Source organism: Macrosteles quadrilineatus, unplaced genomic scaffold, assembly GCF_028750875.1.
Source record: "Macrosteles quadrilineatus isolate MER2022 unplaced genomic scaffold, UCM_ALF_1.0 Scaffold_2__2_contigs__length_208266976, whole genome shotgun sequence".
Lineage (NCBI taxonomy): Eukaryota > Metazoa > Arthropoda > Insecta > Hemiptera > Cicadellidae > Macrosteles > Macrosteles quadrilineatus.
The window spans coordinates 36773191-36795887 of NW_026542595.1; the positions used below are offsets into that span (position 1 = coordinate 36773191).

Sequence of the window (22697 nt, forward strand, 5' to 3'; positions counted from 1 at the left end):
TAACATAGATTAACAATTAACTCTTTGTTTGGTTAAACAATAATTGGAATTGGTAGAGGACGGCTTTGGCCTGCACTTGTAACTATGGAGGTGCATTTTTCACCAGTACACGAGTCGCACATGTTCAATAATCGATTTGCATCGATAAAACTAATAACGAGTTTTCTATGTTTGAGTGAATGTGAATGATATCTGCATTTTGTGACCTAGGTAGTGTTGAACATAAAAAATACTTTGACACGAATTAAATATAATTTTAAACGTTTAGAAAAAACTTAACTTATAAACATCTTAACACAACATAATGTAGTATAAATAAATATCTTCTGATATTGAATTTTTATTAAGGAGGATAAGAAAACTATTGTAATTTGCTTGTTTATGGATGTATTTTGATCAAACTTGGCAAATTTATTTATTTTATACTACTAAGCTATTAATAATTTTAATACAAAGCACACTTTATAACCCTCCCTGTAGCAGCAAACCTAGATATTCATTAAATTTAATGTTATTGAAATGGATTTAATTGAAAGTCAAATCAGGCAAGTTGGAATTCAGTCTGCAGGTTTGTTGTGGCGGTGTATTTTAAATTTAAGGATAGCTGTGAATAATCGATATATGAATATTCTAAATGGCCATTTTAGTTTACTAAAGGCTTTTAAGAAAAATGAAAATATAACCCGTACCTATAAATACCTTTTGCAATTTCCAATAAGGAACAAACCGTTTTCCTAGAAATTGTAGACGTTGCTTTTATAAACTCTAAAACTGTTAATAATTCAAATGAAAAATTTTTTGTTGACAGACTGTTCTAACAGGCAAGCATTTATTACCAAAACCTAGGAATGTAACGAGATTTGGTGGTTTATGAGTTTAAATACAACACACCTTTAACAGCGTTCAGCTTGTTCCCCACCATCTGCTTCGCCACAAACGCCGCCATCTTGGTCTGGTCGGCTTCTCTTCAACGTGGGAATTTGCTTCAATTCAGTACTGAAACACAACAATATATATGAATGAAAACAAATAATGCCTTACTACATGCAGAATGCCAGTCTTATAAATCAGAAATAAATAAATTAGTTATTTATACTCTAAGTAAACGTGGTTTTATTCTTTGGCCTGGATGGTGTCTAGAGATGGTTGAAATGTTTGTATAGTGGCAAACATTAATTTGTGATCTTAATAAAAAAATAAGAACTAATCTAAATGCATCATAATTCAAAACCTGGCCATAATCATCTAAATGAGACAAGAAGTTGAGATAAAACAAGTTTCGTCATGAAAAAGTTTACATTTGGAACAAAACTTAATTTATTTTTTACACACGTGCCTTTATAGTTTTAAACAAACACTATTCCATTACTTATAATATTAACTTATTAACTTATTATATGTAAGTAATGCTTCTGTGTATTTTAAACGAGTAATCCTGTATTTTTTCAAATGATACAACAGATAATTTGTACGAAACTGTAATTGGAACACAAAGCACGGTTACATTAAGCAGTAATTCCGTTGGCCCACTCAGTTAGCATTAATTGCAGTAACATTATTCAGCCTCTGGGCTCGGGGTGTGAGGCGTGGGGCAATCAGCCATTCTAAATCATGATCAACTTTATTTATACCCCAATTATCTGACACCCCCAGGGAGAGGAAACTTTTTGACATTTCCCATACATCTTCCTGACTTAAAAATTACTTTTTAACCTAAATTTTTTGAAAAACCTCCCCTGCCTTGGTATTACAAATGGGCTTGCCTATTAACAAGATTTAACTCATGTTTGATTTAAGTTGTATATTATTTTCAAAAAAGGTTAAATATTGACGATAATAATATTTTAGCTTGGTTACATTTGGTAGCACATTATTATTCTATGAATATGTGATTTACAAATATGAACCCAATAAACCTTCTTGCATTTTATAAATTTCCTCAGCATAAAAACGTAATTAAACTTTCATGTGAAATAAAATTATGTCCATTTAAAATTTTAACTAAATACTGGTTTTCCATTCTTGTAAAGTTAATTCTAGTAGTTACAAGCAATGAATGTAAAGTCCATTGGCGCGATTTTAAATAAGTGTATGAAATGAAAAAGACAAATATATACAATAAGAACAGGTGGTTAGAGATTCATTGCAATAAATCCATGAGTTACTAAATATGTTTGCCCATTGCTGAAATGTAAACGTTGTCACTGTAAACTTGCCAAAACATAAAGGTTGTGATTTATTATCATCAGGTTTTAAAGAGAAAAGTATTACAGGTGATAAAGCACGAAAGTCTAGAAAATGACGTCATAATCTGAGCCATAAGCCTTCTGGCACAGGCACTACCTTACACAGGACCGCCTGTAATACCTGGACTTGTCACCCCTAGCTACTGCGCCATATATATAATATGTTGCTGTTCTGTTACAATAGGCTATTTATGCAACGGTTTATTTATAAAAACTCCTCATCGAATCTGTAAATAAAAAAATGCTCAAATTGATAACTCTAAACTGGCGAATTTCTGTTAAATGTCTACTCGTGTTTCAACAAAAAAGATCTTCTAAAAAGGATTTGGTTGCAAAATGTATCAGGTGTTATTGTTCGTTGTTGCGCTATCAGGTTATGATTCTATATAAAATAAGACCAACGTTATACAATAATAAGACTAGGTCTTAGATCGTTGCCGCACAAACATTTTAAAAATGCCAAAGCTGTACATTCAAGGTAAAATGAAATTTTGTGAACATTCCTTTGAACATACACAGGCAGTCACACAGATACATATATTCTTTAAACTCAAAATGTTTTAGGAAATGAGCTTAGTGAAAAAATGGGTCATTAGAAATGTCAATCCTTATTAACACGTCTATTTTTCATAACAGTTTTTGTCGAATCTTAAATGCACAAAGTGTTGTCACATGTAAATAAAACAGAGAACAAGTATGTGCGACGAAATTCCTAGCTTAAAATATGGAAAAATATACTACGTCGGTTGGTATGCAAACGTAAGAATCTGTGAGAAAAAAAACATATTTTTAATTTAGAAAAAGCTGAAGAAATTATCAAAACCACTGTAACTTTAGATAGGTAATTGCTGAAGGAATTCTTTCAAATATAACCGAATAGTTATCACCATTTAACAACGCAAACCACCCGCCTCTACAAAGCTAGGGTTGGCCGGTTACACTAAATCAAGATCAACTTTATTTATATCCTAACTTTGGGACGTGCGTAATGAAGGGAAACTTTTGAACATAATTCAAGCTTATTTTATTTCGGTCCAAGTCTATTATGTGGGTTTACGTAGGAATGTAATTTACTTAATTTACATAGCTCCATTAAAAAAACTACTTTATCTTGCCTTTAAGAACAATATTAGTAAATTTTGATAAAAACAATCGTTATGGAATTATTTGTTGGTAATCGGTTTTATTTTTGGTTGATAAATCAAATACATTATGTGCTCTTTAAGGTATTATGTTAGAGGTTTCTTGGAAAAGATTGATAAGAGGTTGCTTATAATGTTAAAAAAAAATTCCTTCCGCTATCTTCTGAACACACAAAATTATAAATAATAACAGATAATTAGAAAGTGCAATACGATTGAATTAACCAGTTTACATTTATCACTAATTAATTACAGTGGACAATTATTTGTATATTGATGAAAGAATTATCAAAGTATAACATAACAGAAATATAATAATAATATCAGTCAAGGTATTGAACAGAAATTGATATAAATTATGGACCATGCAGCTTTCCTATCAGCCACCAAGCACATTCATCACAGATAAAACTGCTGCAACGGACATTTGACTGTGTAACGTATCTATGCTGCTAATATAGGCGTAGAGTTTTATAAAACACACCACTACGAGTGTTCATAACGCTGCTGCAGATATTTTACAGTACAGCTTCTCTCAGCTTTTTATTGATTTTTCTCACAGCTTCTTACGTTTGCACACCAACCAACGTAGTATAATTTTTCTATATTTTTAGCTGGGGTGTTTTAGTTGCAAATATTTGTGTGCTATTTTAATATTTCTAACCTACTGAACTGCGATATAGGTGTATATTTGTATAAAACAAACCACTACAGTGTTCATAACGCTGCTGCAGATATTTTGCCGTGTAATATTTTTATGCTGCTGAACTGCGATATAGGAGTATAGTTGTATAAAACACACCACTACAGTGTTCATAACGCTGCTGCAGATATTTTACTATGTAATATTTCTATGCTGCTGAACATAGGCTTATAGTGTAAAACACACTACTTCAGAGTGTTCGAAATGCTAGTGCGGATATTTCACCGTGTAATATTTCTTGGAAGTGTATACCACACAGAATAACCTTATTATGATCGCCAATATAGGCTATATTAAAATTTGTAACGTATGACAAAAAATACAATCATGTAAGCCAATACTACTTGTATGACCAAAATACAATTCATGCAAATTTTCGGCCCACTTTAATATAAACCAGCAAACTCATGTGAGTAAGGATCTTAACGGTATACAGGAAATTCGTACAATTTGTATAATATTTATATTACAACAACATAAATTTTAAGAAAATTACTGCGCCATTTTCTAGTGATAAATGGGGTTTCCCCTTACCGAAATTAATATTTTCCTGCCAAGAAGGGATAAGATAAACAGTGTCAAGTCAAAGTCGAAGCGAGAATATTAATCGGGTAGTCTCCTTGAGGCGGTCCGTTGTTTGCTGTCTGTCAGCAGCTTCGTGCGTCGACATAATTACTACAGTGGAGCCCGTGGTGGCTCTCAGCAAGAATAACACAACATTCACACTGAGATTTCTACATATGATTTGAATGTTTACTAATACAAAAATTTTATTCATGTTGAATTAGTAGTTTGACTGTAACTTCATATTTATGTAACTAAAATTGATTAATAATCAATCACATATCCCCGAAAGAGACGGGTTGCAAATTTAAAAGTTCTAACAGTGAGAAACCTTAGAGATCAACACATAGTATATGGTGTGAGATGATCTAGTGCTAGTGTAAGAGTAGAGGGATTTGGTCTCTGAATTCCTGGGTTCAAATCCTGTCAATCACCAATTAATTTTAGCTGTGTAATATTGACAAGGTCCTCTAGGCCTTAGTCTGTAGAAATGTGTAGCGGGTACGGACTAGAGCGTAGCGTTTTAGGATGCAAAAGTAGGACATGAAACACTTCATAACCAATATTGCTTTCTAGCATTAGGTTAATTCAGTTTTGGTTTATGTTTTGTAACGTTATGATGTATACGCATAATTAACTTTAAACATGTCAATTTTTGTACTGATTTTAATAAAAGTGTAAAAAAATACAATGAGGAGTTTAAGGATTGAAGTAGGGCCTACACTAAAACCTGCAGACATGGTTGTAAAGATATGCAAGATTGCTGAAAGGCATTAAAAACATAACCCTAATAAACACGATAAAATGTTTTCGCGATTTTGATTGTACCATTTTGTTCCTAAAGATTTTACTCTGAATCCATTATTAAGAGTAATTGCGACTGATAATGCGATGATGGTGCACATCAAAATCTAAATTTTTATATCTATATTACCACTCTACAACAGACCGGATGTAAATTAAGTTAAACACAATTGCCATTTCATTGATTTCAAACTATAGTTTACTTATAAGTCTTGTAAGTATATAAGGTAGATACTGCTAGATTGTTTTCAAAAACATTGGTCTCATAACAAGACCAAGGTGTCCAACTTGTTTCCAAGAATAACTCCGTAATCTCCCTCATAAGCTTGTTAGTCTTTTGTTACTCGCGACAATTCTGTTTCTCTAACTTTTATTTGTATTTGGGTATTTCTAAAACAACTTATTCCCCCAACCATGTAAAGCTTGAAATCGATTTTCATTGAAATTGCATTTTATTTTAAACTAGAATGTAGTAAGAATAGATTAGTTGTAGCAGGGCCGGTTTAACCCATACGCGAACTACGCGGCCGCATATGGCGCCACGAAAAAGTGGCGCCGTGGCGCCAATGGAACATTTTTTTTACGCGAACAACGTAATTTTGTTAATTTTTGCTCAGAGTTCAAGTATTCAAAGCACCACAATAAAGGCATTTATTCTGTTTGTACCAACAGCACTTGAAAATGTTGTATATTTGTACAGCAATACAACTCAATGCCATTTGCAGTTTCGATTTGAACTGAGCTGACGCTCGGCAGTCGGCAGCGTCAGCGCCAGCGTTTGCTGGGTTTCATTTCACGAATCACTCATGCTCGAGATAAGCAAGCGCGCAGCGCCACTTGTCACAACAAGAAACTTCCCCTTTCTTTCACTCCTTTCTGCCTCTGTTCATAGAGCAGAGCACTACGTTGGATTGCACTCTTTTAGTTGTATACGTAGGCCCACGATTACTAGAAAAATACCGGTATGGATCATAAACATAAACAAATGACGTTGTTGGCCCGAATCCTATACTAATAGCATTGAACATAACATATGTTTTGGCAGTTCCATTTAAGCAATGTTAAATAATGTTTATTTTCTGGCCAAAAACGTCATTTGTTTATGTTTATGATCCATACCGGTATTTTTCTAGTAATCGGGCGTAGGCCTATACCGTATCGGCATCGTATTGGCATTGTTTTGATGATTCATGATTGTTGATAAGCGAATTATTACGAGTGTTTTAAGTTTAATTTATAATTAGCACATTAAATAAAAAGAAAGTATAAACTGAATGAATGAATGAAACATATTGCGAGCCGAAACTATGAAAACAATGGCAGAAAAAAAGAAACCGTCTGGCACTTATCATAGAAAGCGTAAGGTGAATTTGGAGGAGGAAGAAAAAAAAGCCAAATCAATGAGTAGACTATTGTAGAAATCATCTGGTGGCGAGTCCAGTCAGCCGGGGGTAGGTTAGTTCCGCATTTGCTACCTACACTAATCTGGGTCCCGTAGGGTGGGTTATAATCTGGTAGGTTAGTTCCGCATTTGACGGCTTCAACAATAGATCTCTTGAAATTGTAAAGATCAGTGAAGCGTACAAAAAAGCCAGTCAACCGAAATAATCCATAAAAATAAGCAAGTTATAATTGAGTTAAAGTTGAAGTAGTATGTTCCAGTTGTAGCGATTTCTCTAGTTTTTTTTTACCATAGCTGATGCAGATATTTCTTTCACCGATCCCAGCCAGTCAAATCATTATCAATTTAGTATGTACCATTAAACTATGTATAGCCAGCCACCTGTCATGTGAAGCCGCAATCTTAAAACTAAAAAATCACATTACACCAGCTGCTGCTTAAATACGCATATGTTACAAAATGCTAATAACTCAGTTGGTAAACTAAACCTGTCACAGGAAAAACTTTAAACTTTGTCAGCATCTTATATCATATTAAAAATATAAAACAAAACTAGTGTACCTGTTGCTCGAAATCGAGCAGTTGTCTAGTACCGGCACTACAGAAGCTATATTAAAACTAGTAGTCATAATTGTCTATGAGTTTAAAAGACCCTATTAAAAGCGTATGCAACTCATGGAAATACATACGCTGATAATAACAGTTATAATAAACACGACTTGTAAATATTGTAGTATCATATTTCAGAAGCTGACCTTGTTTTTACTGTTTTTGAAAAATGATTCCCGTTTTACCCATAGCCGCATAAAGCGATACTGATTACAAATTGCAGTCATTTTTCTTAAAGAGTTATAATTGTTCATCAAGTATTACTGATATCCTGCACTAACAGTCTGTTAACATTTATTAACATTTATGAAACAGGTGATTTTCTTACATCCTAAACCTAAAATATGTAGAGTTTGTATCATTAATATTCAAATTTTTCGAATATTCCGAATTTCGAATCGGATACAAGCGTATCCAATCTTTGGATATTTAACTTAAATATGTTCAATATTCATTCTACGTCGGCTTTTAGTGAGGCTAATTACCCTTGTCTAATGGAGTGTAACCCACCTTTGTCGATATAAATGCGGAACTAACCTACCTACTTAAGGGGCCCACCAGATTCAAATGCGGAACTAACCTACCCATTTATGGCCCTAGGGTCATTACAGCGATCACATAAGACCAATAGATGGAGCACGCCTATCTAACTAACATTAAAGCAGGTGAAGCCAGGTCCGCCATCTTACTGTAGGATAGAAGCGCTAGATGTCGATGAAAACGGCACCAAAACTCAATGTTCCGCTTCAAAATAACTCGACATTTAGCCTACTTAGACTTAAGTTATATGGTTGAAACTTCGTATGAGTGAAGTCAATAAGTCTATGACACTATTGGTTTTAATTAAAAGCTTAAAAGTTAGTATTTTCTATTTTAAATCTTCAAATAAAGTCGGTACTTTTAAATGAGTTTTAAAATATGACATGAAAAAGTTCGTCGGCTGCTACTTTTTTATTTTTTGCTCAGGTAAGTTAAAAAACGGTGGATTTTGTAGCTAAAGAGTTGAACCTTATGGATCATATTTTTTTAAATTTATAGCTGGTGTAGTTTGGTTGTAATTTAAATTGTAATATAGGGGCTACCCGCCGCGTCGCGTGGCGTCATGCGGGCAGATTCTGCCTACAACCTCACTTGTAATACAGTTTAGATACTCAAATTTGGAGCTATACAGAAAAGTTACTAAACTAATTAGAAAAACACGGATTACATATAAATGTTCTTCGTTTTATTATTTGTATTCATCTAAAAATTAACATTTTTTAGCTCTTTCATAAAAATTAGTATGACAGTCAGAATATAAAGGAGAGTTGTATAAAAGAGTTTCAGAAACTATCTTGTCACTTTGAAAATTCGTAGATTGTAAACCAAACATCAGAACTTTATGAAACTTTAATACGATGTAGATACATATATTATAAACAGATTTGTAGCTTTTCAGAATTTTCCTTTCGCCTAAAAAGTTTTTGTTGTTAATTATGTAAACTAACTTTTTCTAAGAAACGGTAAACGCTAGAAGAAAAATCAAAAGCGTATTTTGAAGGTCATTGTGTTATTAACAGAAATATTTGTAATACAAAGGCGTATTGTCATGGATACCATTGCTATCGACTAACATTTAATTAGTTGCGCGCGGTACTAGGGCTCATCACAGCCGGCAGCCGCCATCTTAGTTAAGATTAGTGAAAAATACTGGCTTCACGTCGCGGCCAACATGCTCCATCTATTGGTCTTATGTGATCGTTGGGTCATTATCTGCGGAACTAACCTACCACCCCAGTCAGCCCAAAAGAGTCACGATAGAAGACGGCAATGAATGACGTAGGTATTTATTTATTTTCCAAGGAAAGATTAAAACAAGCAGCTGATCACAAACGGCAAACATTACGTCATTGCCGTCTTCTATCGTGACGTCATGCTTGACGAACATTACATTACGGACTGTTTTTTTAGTGTGTCCTTGGTTTTGCTATAGTTTATATGATGAGTAAAAGTGTATAAATGTCACATTTCTGCGAATAATAAACAGCGTTTTATTGCAAGTTAGTATTCTTCTACCTAAACTTAAAAAAAGAATTCTTCCCAAAGTGATTGGGAAAAAATTCACAAATACGGTTAAGTTATGTTCATGGTTTTTTTTTGGGGGGGGGGGAATTCTAAGTGGTGCTGATTCGGGTGTTCGCTTAACTCTGAAAAATTCCTAGAACCGGCCCTGAGTTGTAGTGTAGCAAGAAATATATTACATTTTAGAACCTTAGTAATTAGTATGCTACTTTACAAATTCCTTAGGTTGGCTGGTCGGGATGTAAGAAACATTGGTAGCTTAAAACTGAATAAAGCTTCCCTTGATCATGGGGTTTATCATGTAATCCTGGATCAGGAATAAGCTGTTCGTAGTCAGTAAGAAAGGAAGGAATTCTCTCATCCTTTATTGCTATGCAACATAAACTCATCTTACTTGCACAAAAGTTAACATACAACAGAAGAATAAAGCTTGTATATACATACTAGCAGAGTACCCGTACTTCGTACGGGGTTGGCATATAAGTATAAAATGCGTATTGCAGTTATACTCGAGGTTTACTTTTTCAATGGGGGAGGCCACAGTTTAGCCATAATGTTCTACCACTTCACCTAAACAATAGAGAAAAATAAATTAATTCTAAAAATATTACAAATTATTTATGAAATTAAAAACATATAATTGTAAACAATCCTACTTTGACAGTTCCCATTGTGTATCACATTTTTTTTGTGGCGCTTAGTTCAAAGTAGCTGTTTTCATAAATGCAATAAAAATAATAGTGCTTCACCCTGTTGGTAAATCTTATAACTTTTTAATGCTTTTTCATATCATAGAACTAACCTTTTAAGTTGAAACAGCTGACTAAATTCTTTAATTCCCTTTAAAAATTTGATTACTCATAAGGATAACATGGGGAACTACAGAGCCACTGGGGCGAAGCCCGAAAGGATTTTTGAGATAAGAAATCGCCTATATGTTAATTGGGAATGTGAGCTATCATCATGCCAAATTTCAGCCCAATCCGTTCAGTAGTTAATGCGTGATTGAACTTCAAACAAACAAACAAACAAACACACAAACTTTCACATTTATAATATTAGTAAGATTTTGGTTTCTACGTCATATTTATAATGTCATCACTTTGGAAACTTTGTGTTTATTTAACAAATTTGCCAAATCGAGATGGAGGGTAGAACGTATAACTTAACTCTAGCGTACTCAGGGGTAAAACTAGAGAATCTCTAAAAAGTGCAACTTGCTACTTTTAACTAGCTTTACTTAATTAGTGTAAATAATAATATCAAAAATTGTAAAAACTATTATATCCATTTAAAATTGGTTATAATAGGATGTTACAATAATAGCTTAAGCTGCATATTAACTTCTATTTAATATCACGGTGAAAAACCCCAGCCTATGAGCTATGACCAATAATATTTATTTTAGCAGGAAATGTAAGTATGTTAGCTACAATTTAAACCCCAACAAGTTATATGAAGAGAAAAGAAATTGTGTAACCAATAATTGCTGCAAAAACCCGTAAAGTACATTGCAATTTGCACTGACTTGACATGTACAAACACTGCCCCAGTTTGAGTCGTCACCTAGCAACTTTATTTAAACACAAGTTTTTATCAAGTTGTTTTTACTGTAAAAAAAGTTATGTGTTCATTCCAATGGTTACTATCTACTAAAAACATTATGAATACACAAATGGTTTTTAAAAAAGGATAAAGGTATTTTTATTTCCTTACCTTAATTGGATAGTTAATAAGTTTAGAAAATAAGTGTCACGTTTTTTAATATTCTGCCATTTATAAACTAGTTTTAAAATCGTATGAGATAATAGTACTTATTTTGGTTGAACTAACACTATAAATTATGTAATTATACAATATACATCCTTTACCACCCGGTAGAAAGTTGGTAAACATTGTTTGTATAACATACATATAGATATTATTCTCTTTCTTAACGATGCAGCACTAATAACTTTAGATTTTTTTAAAGTATAAGTGATGTAATGAAAAAAACCTTTGTTCTATCATGTTACCCGGATAAGTGCATGGTAAATCTGTGTTAAGATTCTTGGAAATGTCGATAGTATTCCAACTGTTATGTACAAGGCTTAACGATCTAGTCTCTTAAGCTTATTAGTCTCTCTCTCGCTTTGGATTATCTCGACTACAAACAAACATCTTACACCTAAATACCGTATACCCTGCCATACCGATAATTGCTTAGTACAACAATACGTCGTTAGCTCAGTGGTTGGCTGTAAACAATAACCCTGGGTTAAATCATTGAATCCCACACTACATGTAAACAAAGAGTATATACTTGTTAGTATCCATAACAAATTATTCGAAATTTTAAACAATGAGGATTGAAAGTTATTCAAATCATGTATCACGCTTATACCCTCCATGGATAAATGTGACTTCGGTTGTGAATAAATATGTATCTGGTAGTATTTAATGAAAATATAATGTTTTGAAATACGTTTCTTACTATAATTAAAAGGTTTACTGAAGTTTTACTCTGTATGTTAATAATCAATAACAAATACCCACACTGAAGTTAATTGTGCAGTAATAAGTCACAATATCACAAAGTAATGACTGGTTTTATTTTAATAATAGATTTACTCAACGTTCTTAATATCAAAACGTTTTTACATACAAATTATTGAAACCTTTGTATTAAATAACAATATTTATGTAAATAGTCGTATATTTTTTACGTACTACGAGTACGTTGGGACTCTGGGGACTCTTGAAACGCTGGGAGACTCTGATGGTAATTTTTAGTGGTATAATTTGTAAAAAAAAGTTAAACAGCAATGCTCAATTTAAGTAAAAGTGTGCAAGGGCTTAAAACTATGTACGTAACATTTATTTAGTTTTGCAATTTTTTGCTTTATAGATAAAATCAATTAGTTATGCGTTTTTGATCTTTGAAAATGTTTTGAAATTATTATTCGATAGAAGTAAGGAACGAGAACCTGAGGTTCAACTGCACAACACTGCTGTGTAATGTTTGTTAAAATAGGGTCGGTTGTATCAAAATCTGCAAAACAGCCGGTGTAATGGCCGCTACATGAATGGCCATGCTCTGCCGTTACGTTGGTTGGCTCTTCTAGTGCTGAATGTTTATGTCTGTGAAGCTTTGGATGATGAGGTATCAGATTTCTGTAAATATTTGAGCTTTCAAGAAAATCGTCGCTGCATAGTAACTGTACTGTACATAATTCAGAGCTGTCGATCAAAAATAAATGCTACATCATAAAATATATAAGGCTATATGCATAATATTAAAAAAAAAAATTATTATGAAGTACAGCAACTATTCTAAACCCAGTGTGGACGTGTGGTATCATACTGTGATGTACATCCAGTGAATCAAATCTGAACGTCATCCAAAGATTCCAATCTAAGGTTCTAAGGCACATTCTCCAGGCACCATGGTTCGAAGTGCTTCACAGGGACAGTCGAACCCCAACGGTCAAAGAAGAAATTTCAAGGTCAAGTGCCAAATACTTAAATAAATTAGAGTATCATACTAACTACCTTGCTTTAAATTTATTGGACAACAGCAACTGTGTATATAGATTGAAAAGATGCCATGTTTTGGACCTAAGTTGTCGTTTTTAGGAATTTATAACGTTTAAACTTTGTACCAATATGCAAAGTTTGTGTGTTAGCTTTTTTGTTGGATAAAGACTAACTACTGTATTTAAATTTGATCATATTTGCTTATCGTTCTATTTTTGTTGAACAGATTGTAAATTAAATTAAATGTTAAAAAAAGAAGGTACAGCAAGAAAATCAAGAAAACTGTAAGTTTAAAGATAGAAAAACACCGTTTTTTGTATCGTTGGAAGATTGAAATAATTTAATCTAAGTCAATGCGAATAAAAATATTTTAAATAACATGTTGGGTGAGCTTGGAATATAAGTTAAACATCCGAATATAGCAAATATTTAAAAACACACTTTTTCAGTAAATAGGTCAACCTTAAGAATCAAATTAAATACATAACGACAAACATAGCGGCATGTGGTTACTCTTTGCTCAGATTTTGTTTGTGATCAATACAAATACAACACGATATAAATACGATTGGACATAACAGTTAATGCTCCATAATTGCCTAGGTGGTGATTAGACCTGCAATTGCAGTATGTTTTACTGGTATGGTAATTCAGGAACGCTAGTTTCGTGACGGTATAATATGGAATGCTGTTTAGAGCGAATCTATTACCTTGAGCACAATCCGGAATTTTTCTCTACCGTACATTTATTGTCCTTGATTTGACTAATTGTAACATTTAACAAAGTCTAATAATACATATTGTAAATTCAACCACTTACATTTGTCCTTCTGACTAATCTATGAACAAAATTTCTCCCAAAACCAATTTCTTTTATAATGTAAAAAGACTTGGTTTGAAAACAAAATTTTAGACTGATTTATATGAAATATAAATAAATATGCTGCAAATAAAGTAAAAATAGTTAGAGTTGAACACTACGTATCGAATCAAAAAATATATAGTTACTATACAAAATACGTTTACAACTAATATTTAAATGTGTATACTCGTATGTACAATGTTAGTTTATTTTTACAAGGCGATACGAGTACCGTGAAGTTAACGATACAATTGATAACCACAGTGATTGCATTATTAAAACTCATTTTTATAAAAAGTAATTTTTATTTTCAAAACATCTATTACACTTGGATGTCAGGTACAGTATTAGGAGGGAAATGAGCAACGGAAGATTGGTACGCAGATCATCTGGCTCACTTAAGTGTTGTTGACTGTATAGTCAAGTGACCTCAGTTAACCAGTCGAATATCATCATCAATGAAACCTTCAAGTGTTTCACAATCCTCGTCGACCGGTCTCCCCCTCCCCCCCCCCCCGTCGCTACATACACCACAAGCTTACTCTCCGCACGTCCATGATCAAATAACTGACACAGCACAATGTGATGCAATGTAATACTTAAATAATAGACTATCTGAGATAAAATCACATTATTAAACTTTACTAATAAACGTTTGAATTACTGCAATATAAATTCGGTATAAACACAGAACTGTACTTATACAAGTTTTAATTACTGCAATAGAAATAAACAATGAAAGAAGTCTAAATTACTGGATAGTTGACGTTCGCCACACATTAAACGAGGGGAACTAAGTTCAAACCAGGGTAATTGAATCTAGCTGAAGCCAGAAAATGTCGAGGTCGGTTTCTCTACCATGCAATATCGCCTTATACAAGTGTTTGCCACCTACTACAACAAAATTTCAAAACATTTCTTTTATGCCCCTCAATTAATTATTATTTTAAAATTATTTTAATTAAATGTAATTTTTTATGGGTTCTGAGGACTCAAGAGCTGTCACTGTTAGGTCACTATTCACTTGCATTTGCTTATTATAACTAACAGGAAGCTATCCCAACGTGGGAATGAGCTTTGCTATTCATTCGTACATGAGTAATATTGTTACACAGAAAAATTCTGTTAACGTTTGAACATTCAAATAACACATCAGCTACATATCTATGTAGACGCCAGATGTTACTCAAAATGGAATTACCGTACGAGGCTCCTTTATGATGCAATCATTGATTTTGAAAGTTACGTACGTAAAAATGTCTTTTATGTAATGATTGCGTTGGAAAATACCGTTGCAAACTATATGTAAGCTAGTAAAAGTTTCTCTATAGTCTTACACTTCCTATTTATTAGCACTTTCTTAAATGGTGGTAAACACAAGAGAATGACTTACAATTGAACGCAACCATAAGTGCCACCTCCACCTTCACGGAGACTCTTTTGCGTTAAATATGTATAACTGTATATAAAACGAGCTGTCAAAATTATTTTAATATCATTTGATGGTAATTATGTACATATTTGCATAGCACAAAACCCGAATCTTCGTCTAAGGCGGTAAAATGTACAAAGATGAATGGTTGTGTTATGATATTGTGTGACAGTTGACATAATAAATGGAGTATTCAGCTTCCTTATCAGCTGTTGGAGAAGCATCCATCACCTCCGTGTAGTTCTCTCTTCAACTCGGAACCTCAATGTGTGATTTAATATAACGATTGAGATAAATAGATTATTTTAATACTTGTATAGTTTTTCGATGTAAGAAATTATAATCTTAAGTAGTAAATTATCAGGCATTTAATTGGTAGGCGTTATCATACATTTTGTCATGACTGACCAGTCTAAAGCAAGACAACACGTCTGCCCGTGCCTCGTCGTGTGTGGAACTAGTTCCTGAATTTATGTTAATTGTCTGTCAATATGTCTCGTGTTTTAATTATTTAAATGTTAGTGTCTTTCGCGTGGTTCTAAAACTCGATGATCTCGCAAGTGACAACAAGAGCCTGATGGTGAGGTTTTTATCCTTGAAACCGGTTGCTTAATTCAACAAATTTTAGGATCATAGATAACCATTTTAATATTCAAGAAGTGATCCTGGACCAAAGAACATCAATATGAAGTTTCTTGAATTATTCGCTGCAGAACGGTCACTGTATCAAGCTTCTTAGAATACTAAGATCGTGACTCAACTTGTCAACTAGTTGCCTAAGATTGCACTAAAGTGCTACTAAAAACCGAACAACTGCGCTGCACAACTCTCAACACTCTGCCATCGTTGACTTTTTTAAGTAGATTAAATCAAAAAGATAGACTAAGAAGCGCGTCTCGAATGAACAGTCCACGCCAACGAAAGGTGGATTTCCGATCCCCCCCATGCGCGAGTTTCAAGCTAAGCGTGGTGAAGAGCAAAAATGCACACCCCGTGGGAACCAAGCTTTATATTTAAATATTATATTTTAATAGCACTTATGAACATTTTGAAACGATGTTTTTGTACACCATAATGTAATTCGAGCAGTAGAAAATATAGGTAACAATTACGTAGATAATGTCAAAATGTGTGAAATAAAGAAGAAATAATAAAAAAAAACGCGTGGGTAAAAAATCTTTATCCAACCAGCCAATTGGTTTAAATAGAGTATGTCATGATTTAAATGTGATTGACCAACTTGCGAACTTACATTTGCATGAGAAAATAAAATGCTACCTTTGCTTTGGTGAAATTTTTCGTGGGATATCAATCATGCAAGGAATCTTAGAATTTTACAGTAATTTAGTATAACTATTTGGAGATCTTTTTACAATATATTTACTCTTTTAAGACTGTACGGCTGGTCTATTGGTTAGAACAGACGAAATCTAATTTAAATCCTACCAACGATCAATGGAATTTAGCTATGAATTAATGCTGTCACCCGTTTTCATCAGTACATCTCAATCTCTAGATGCACTTATCAAAAAAGAAACTACTCCTAGGCAAGGAGATCTTTCTTACTATTCAAGAACACTGTAATAAAAAAAAATTACAATTTAATTAAATAACTCAACAGTATCTGATGTCACTTCAACTTATTGTGTTAAATTGCACTACGGGCACTTTTCAGAGAAAAAAAATACTCATGAAAGGATCCAACAATTCAACCGCTTCTACACAACTGCCAGTCTCGCTAAGTGGATCCGGCAGCAACGAATTACATCCGACCACAGAACTGACGCTGTGCAAGGTTCTGGACCCTACGTGGACTACGAGCACTTTTATCATGCGTTGAACACTGCAGTGGTGGGCATCGGTGTGATCAATATACTGTACATGCTAACAATACACACATTTACGATTAGCATTGTTTCAGAACATGAGGTTTATACTAAATAAATAACCTAAAGTCTGATAAACAACGTAAACTTCACCATTTAACAGCTATTTGCAAATAAGATGGATTTTTATGAGGCCAATAGCTCTCACGGTGGATAGATGGAATAGTACAATAGGGACACAAAGTCAATTTACGATGGAACATTGCAACAGTAAAGACGTAGAATTGCTCATAAAGTGGTGCAGTTATCTTCAGTCGTGGGTTTTTACCGACGTGTCACTCAAATGCTTAGGTTTTATTTCGATAATGCGGTGTATAATACTGCAGTAGCTCTTTCCCTTTGGGACGAGATTCTTATCATACTTTTGCCTTAAATATGAATATGAGTGATGCATAGATAAACTGATGTCCTCAAGGTTTAATGTGTAAACAATAAACCATGTACGAAGTTTCCTTTAAAAAGATTCACTTTATTAGTTCGTATTTACGTTAATGTATGTTAACAGGCATGTTGTTAGTAACTCCATATTCGTCCGAAGTTAGGTCATTGGTAAGCTCAGATCACAATACGATTTCTGTAACATTAATTGTTTTTAGTTTGGTTAACTTGTGAGTGAACTAGATAGTTTATAAATGTTAATTCTTCATATCTTAAATTTAAATGCCATGGTTTCGTTGTTGTTATACTTTTATTATCAGTGACCAGACCTTCCAGCCGGGCGGGGCTGCATCCGGCGCGGCGCCTGTCCTCTTTCCCACAGTCGTCATCACAGATATTGGGGATTTTGGACATGTGCTCAAAACATTAAACTTGTTGTTCCTTACGACAATATGTTTTTAATATATAGTTTTGCCTCTCCATGTAAAATGATCATATTGATTTGTTTTCCGAATAGTTAGTTCGTACATAAGAGTGTTTTTTAATCGACTGAAAAACAATTGCGTCTGCCGATGGGCATATGTTTGCGAGCCTAGTAAATTTAATTAGTCCAGGCCTGTGTTAGCAACCTAACCGTACCCGTTGCTCTTCTGTAGCTTTTTGTTGTACAATTACAATTTCAAACATGCAATTTAGAGAACTAAATTTATATATTGCAGCAATTTAGTTTTAGTCAGATTTTTTTAAATGTCGTTTAAATTATATGATTGTATTGATATTATGAAGGAATATAATTAGTTTAGTAACTGTAGCAGTTTGTAATTGTGGTAGATCTGCCCAATGTTTATCAGAAATATAGAAATGTTCATAGGAACCTTTCTTTCTTTGAATAATTGTCATGAATTATAATTTTAGTTATGAAGTGTTTTCGAGTCATTTGAGAACGACTGTCGTCCTGAATATTCATAAGTAAACAAACTTACACCGTCTGAAGTGTGAAACGACGTAGCGTTTTAAACTCACATTAAAATATAAAATTACAAAAATAATTTCCCCAGGCAAAGGTTTGGGACTAACCATTATGGGTTAATGTATCATAGTAAGGAGTCTACAAATACTAAGCTAGGAATTTCAAAATTTGGGGTAATCGGTATACAAAAAAAATAAAAAAAAAATAGAATATAGCATAGGGCGTAATTATTTACTTATTGATGTTAGATCAATAATTCCGCACATATAGTACCAAGCACCTAGTACTTGCCTAAAATACTAAGTATTAAGTATACAAACGTTGACAAAATATGACTTTAATCGTTCGCAAACAAATGAATCAAACCATAAATCTTATAGTAAAAAAAAACGTGTTAATAATTTTAAGTTTCAAAATTTTCGTTCAGAGTCATTGTCTTCTAAAATAAAACACCAGTGATGTGATTCATTACCGATGTTACATCTCACGAATTATTCGATTTAGAAAAGCAACGTCAGATTGGCTGAGGACACACTCCACTATTTTCTGATCAAATAAGGAATAGACAATCTCAACAGAATTTTCAAAGAAGTCATACGCCATGACTGTACAAACAGAATATAGAAAAAATAACTACCCTACTTATACAAAGAAATCTAACATATAAAGTGCAACATATTTATGTAAGACAGAAACGTTTTTAAGGTGAAAATGTACAAAAATACGTATTTTAAACACCAACAGAATAAATCCATTCGCCCATAAATTAATATTTATCACAGGGATAACGTCACAACAGATTTTGGGTTCTTATAAATTTATGAAGGTGCAATAATGTTCGACAAAGTTTAATGGGTTTTGAAACTTTAAACAATAAAAATGTCGATATAATGTCGAAGAACACTTAAACAGAGGATACTGCCGACATTGATGGTGGTATCAAACTAGTTAACGGCGCCGCGGTCATTTTATACCGTCGTAACATCGGTCAGCCTAGCCGTGCTGGGCAGACGGTTCTGACGGATCACTGCTGATTATAATAAGGCTGACTCTGATTTTCAAACTTAATTTTAAATTTATAGCTTCATTCTTTCCGTAGTGATTCTTTTCTGTTATATATTTATTGATAAATGTATTTATGCATTCCTGGAAAAAACGTCTCAACTACCTATTTTTCTTTACAGGGATAAAAGTTTAAAAATCCAGAATACTATTTTTAAATCGAATGGTATGTAAGTATAGCATAAGCGCGAATAAATCGTGAATGTGTCTCAAAATAAACATTAATATTATAAAACGTTGTTAAACCAACTACGATATACCTACCCTAATCGTTTACAGATGTTAGCTCAAAGTATTCCAATTCAAAACGTAGGTATTTAAATAATTTCAGAGACAAACTTCTGTATAAAAAACCTTTTCATTTAAAACTTTTCCATCGAACTTTATTTACTAGAATCGGGGCTTTAATTTGCATTCATTTTAAATAAATAATGAGAGGCAAGGTAGGCAATTAATATTCATTGAAATCATTGAGAAACTTTTCGTGTTGTTTCGTTTAAACTTTAGAATGAAGCGAGAATGCACTGAGTGGAGTAGTCTGTTTTGTTATGTATTTATGCGTCTTTGTACATTCGTCGCGTCGTTTTCTTGAAGTAAATTAAATAAAGAAGTGTTTAATTTAGATTTTAAATCTTATAAAGTGTGGAAATATTACTTGTAATGCCTTTTAGTTTTACATACGATTGTTAAAACAGATACTATGCAGTTCATTAATATTAAAACACTACCGACAAGTAGACATTCAATTTTCTAGTATTAATTTCACCCCGTCCCTTAATTTTACCAGAATGGTATTGGAAACTTTCTGCCAACTGTTCAGCAACTTTAAGCTAAAACTATCTTCAACTGGTACGTATAGAGGGCATTACGTAGTGCAGAATCCGAAGGTACCAGTTGTACATTGTCAGTCTACATTATGTAGTACAGAATCCAAAGATACCAGTTGTACATTGTCAGTCTACATTATGTAGTACAGAATCCAACGATACCAGTTGTACATTGTCAGTCTACATTATGTAGTACAGAATCCAAAGGTACCAGTTGTACATTGTCAGTCTACATTATGTAGTACAGAATCCAAAGGTACCAGTTGTACATTGTCAGTCTACATTATGTAGTACAGAATCCAAAGACACCAGTTGTACATTGTCAGTCTACAATTCTATGATGAATAAAAATTTCTGTTTATTGGCACTTTCTTAGTTGGTGGTAAACTTAAGAGAATGAGTTATAATTGAATGCAACCATAAACGCCGCGTCCACCTTTACAGAGAGTCGTGTTGACGGTTGACATAATAAATAGAGTATTCAGCTTATTTATCAGCTGAACACACACATTACATTAAAATTATAATGTAGATTTACAAATATATTTCGCTGAACCTAGCCACAGTCGATATAATTCCTGGTTGGTGGTGGGGACGGGGAAGGAAGGTGTTATTTGGAAGACCCGCGGGCTGATCGCCTCATAAAGAAAGACTCGGAGACGTTCCATTTCGTCGCAGCGTTCCCATTTAATTGCGGTCCCACACTTTACGCGGATCATAACGATCCCGCCAAATTACAACCAGGATTCTAACTAATCACACACTCCACCCACGCTCTGATTGCTCAGGCTAAATGTTCTTGTGATCACCAAAATGTTGGTATATATGAAAGTAGGTTTTTGTATAAGTGAAATTGCTAATTACATATGTGTTTGGTATGTTTTAGGTACAGCTAAAATGTCTTAGGTAATCAATAAATAATGAGATACTTACAAAATAAAATATGAGTTGGCCTTGAGAGTCGTTCCTAAAAAGAGGAAAAATATGATAAGAGCATCGAATAAGGCTGGTTCAATGTTTAAATTTATACGTATGGACTATGTTAAACTATTGGATGATGCCTGCTACATGGTGATGCAACATAGGAACTGCAATACAAGTAATATGGAACAAATAAAATCAGCATCGTTGTCACGTAGGCAGCAGCATCGACGAGAGCACGAACCAGCTAGCAGTCGACGGGATTCCCATTTATTGATGGGCACCAGACAACTGCGGCTAAATGGAAAACACACGATAGGCTACAATTTATCGATGTTGGAGTGAGGAAGTTTATTTCTTTGATATAGTATATCATTTTAATAGGTCCTGGTGTAGTTTGAATAAACTATCCAAAAGTCTATCTTCCTAACACACAATAAAATGAACATCTTTAAATTTTAAACTATTAGGATTATTTTAAATACAGGAGTTTACACATCGTTTCAACTCAAAACCCCACCCCTCTCACACACACAACTGCCTTTTCACATGATAAACAAAATTCAAATCAATTGGGTAATGCAATACCCATAATAATAAAGCTTTTATTAATTTGTTATTTTAACACTGACACATTCATATACAGCAACATTCATACAATACTTATACTGTTCGGCTGGATACGTGATGGGGGTTTTTTACTATACTATGGATGGACAAATTTTAAAAGATAATTTTAAAATTGTTACAGTTTACACAGATGTTATTAATATATATTAAATTTTATCTTGTTTATAACTACTCATGAATATAGTATATATAAGTTATAAAAACATTAAAAAGCATTAAGAAAATTTAGAAAACGAGTTGTTCTAGTTCCATCTCGTCTATTATGCCTGAATCCACATCTAAATAATGTGCTTTTGAGTTGTACAAAATTGTGAGGTGGTGCTGTGATTTGTGTGATGCTAATTCGGCAATCTGCTTAGTAGCCAGCGAGGCGTACATGTATACAAGTGTGAGTGTGTGGTGACCTGTGTGTGTGTGTGTGTGTGTTTGAGAGAGAGAGAGAGAGAGAGAGAGAGAGTCTGAAGGGGTGAGGAGAGGGTAAAGGCGCGGCATGCTAGTGACGGATGATCCTCCAGGATTTGATAAGGAAAGTGAATGCGTTATTTGTTATCACAGCTCAACTCAATGCTGCTATTCTACCATTACGCGTAAGCCGTACACGATGAACACTTGTAATCTGTAAAGTATATTTTGTATAGTAACATGGAGAGTTTGATATATAACATCTCAGTTGCAATGATTT

At 33.5% G+C, this 22697-nt stretch overlaps 1 protein-coding gene across 3 annotated transcripts in view; it reads right to left on the reverse strand.

Annotated features, from left to right (window-relative positions):
* LOC128985943 (complexin) overlaps positions 1–22697 on the reverse strand; it is a 590501-nt gene that overhangs the window by 220185 nt on the left and 347619 nt on the right. For all 3 annotated transcript variants that reach the window (XM_054405941.1, XM_054405944.1, XM_054405943.1), the window contains 2 exons: positions 21398–21431; positions 892–996 (listed from right to left, as the gene is read on the reverse strand). In XM_054405941.1, the coding sequence (XP_054261916.1) occupies positions 892–946 (55 nt within the window). In that variant the 5' untranslated portion in view covers positions 947–996; positions 21398–21431. The remainder of the gene's footprint in view (positions 1–891; positions 997–21397; positions 21432–22697) is intronic.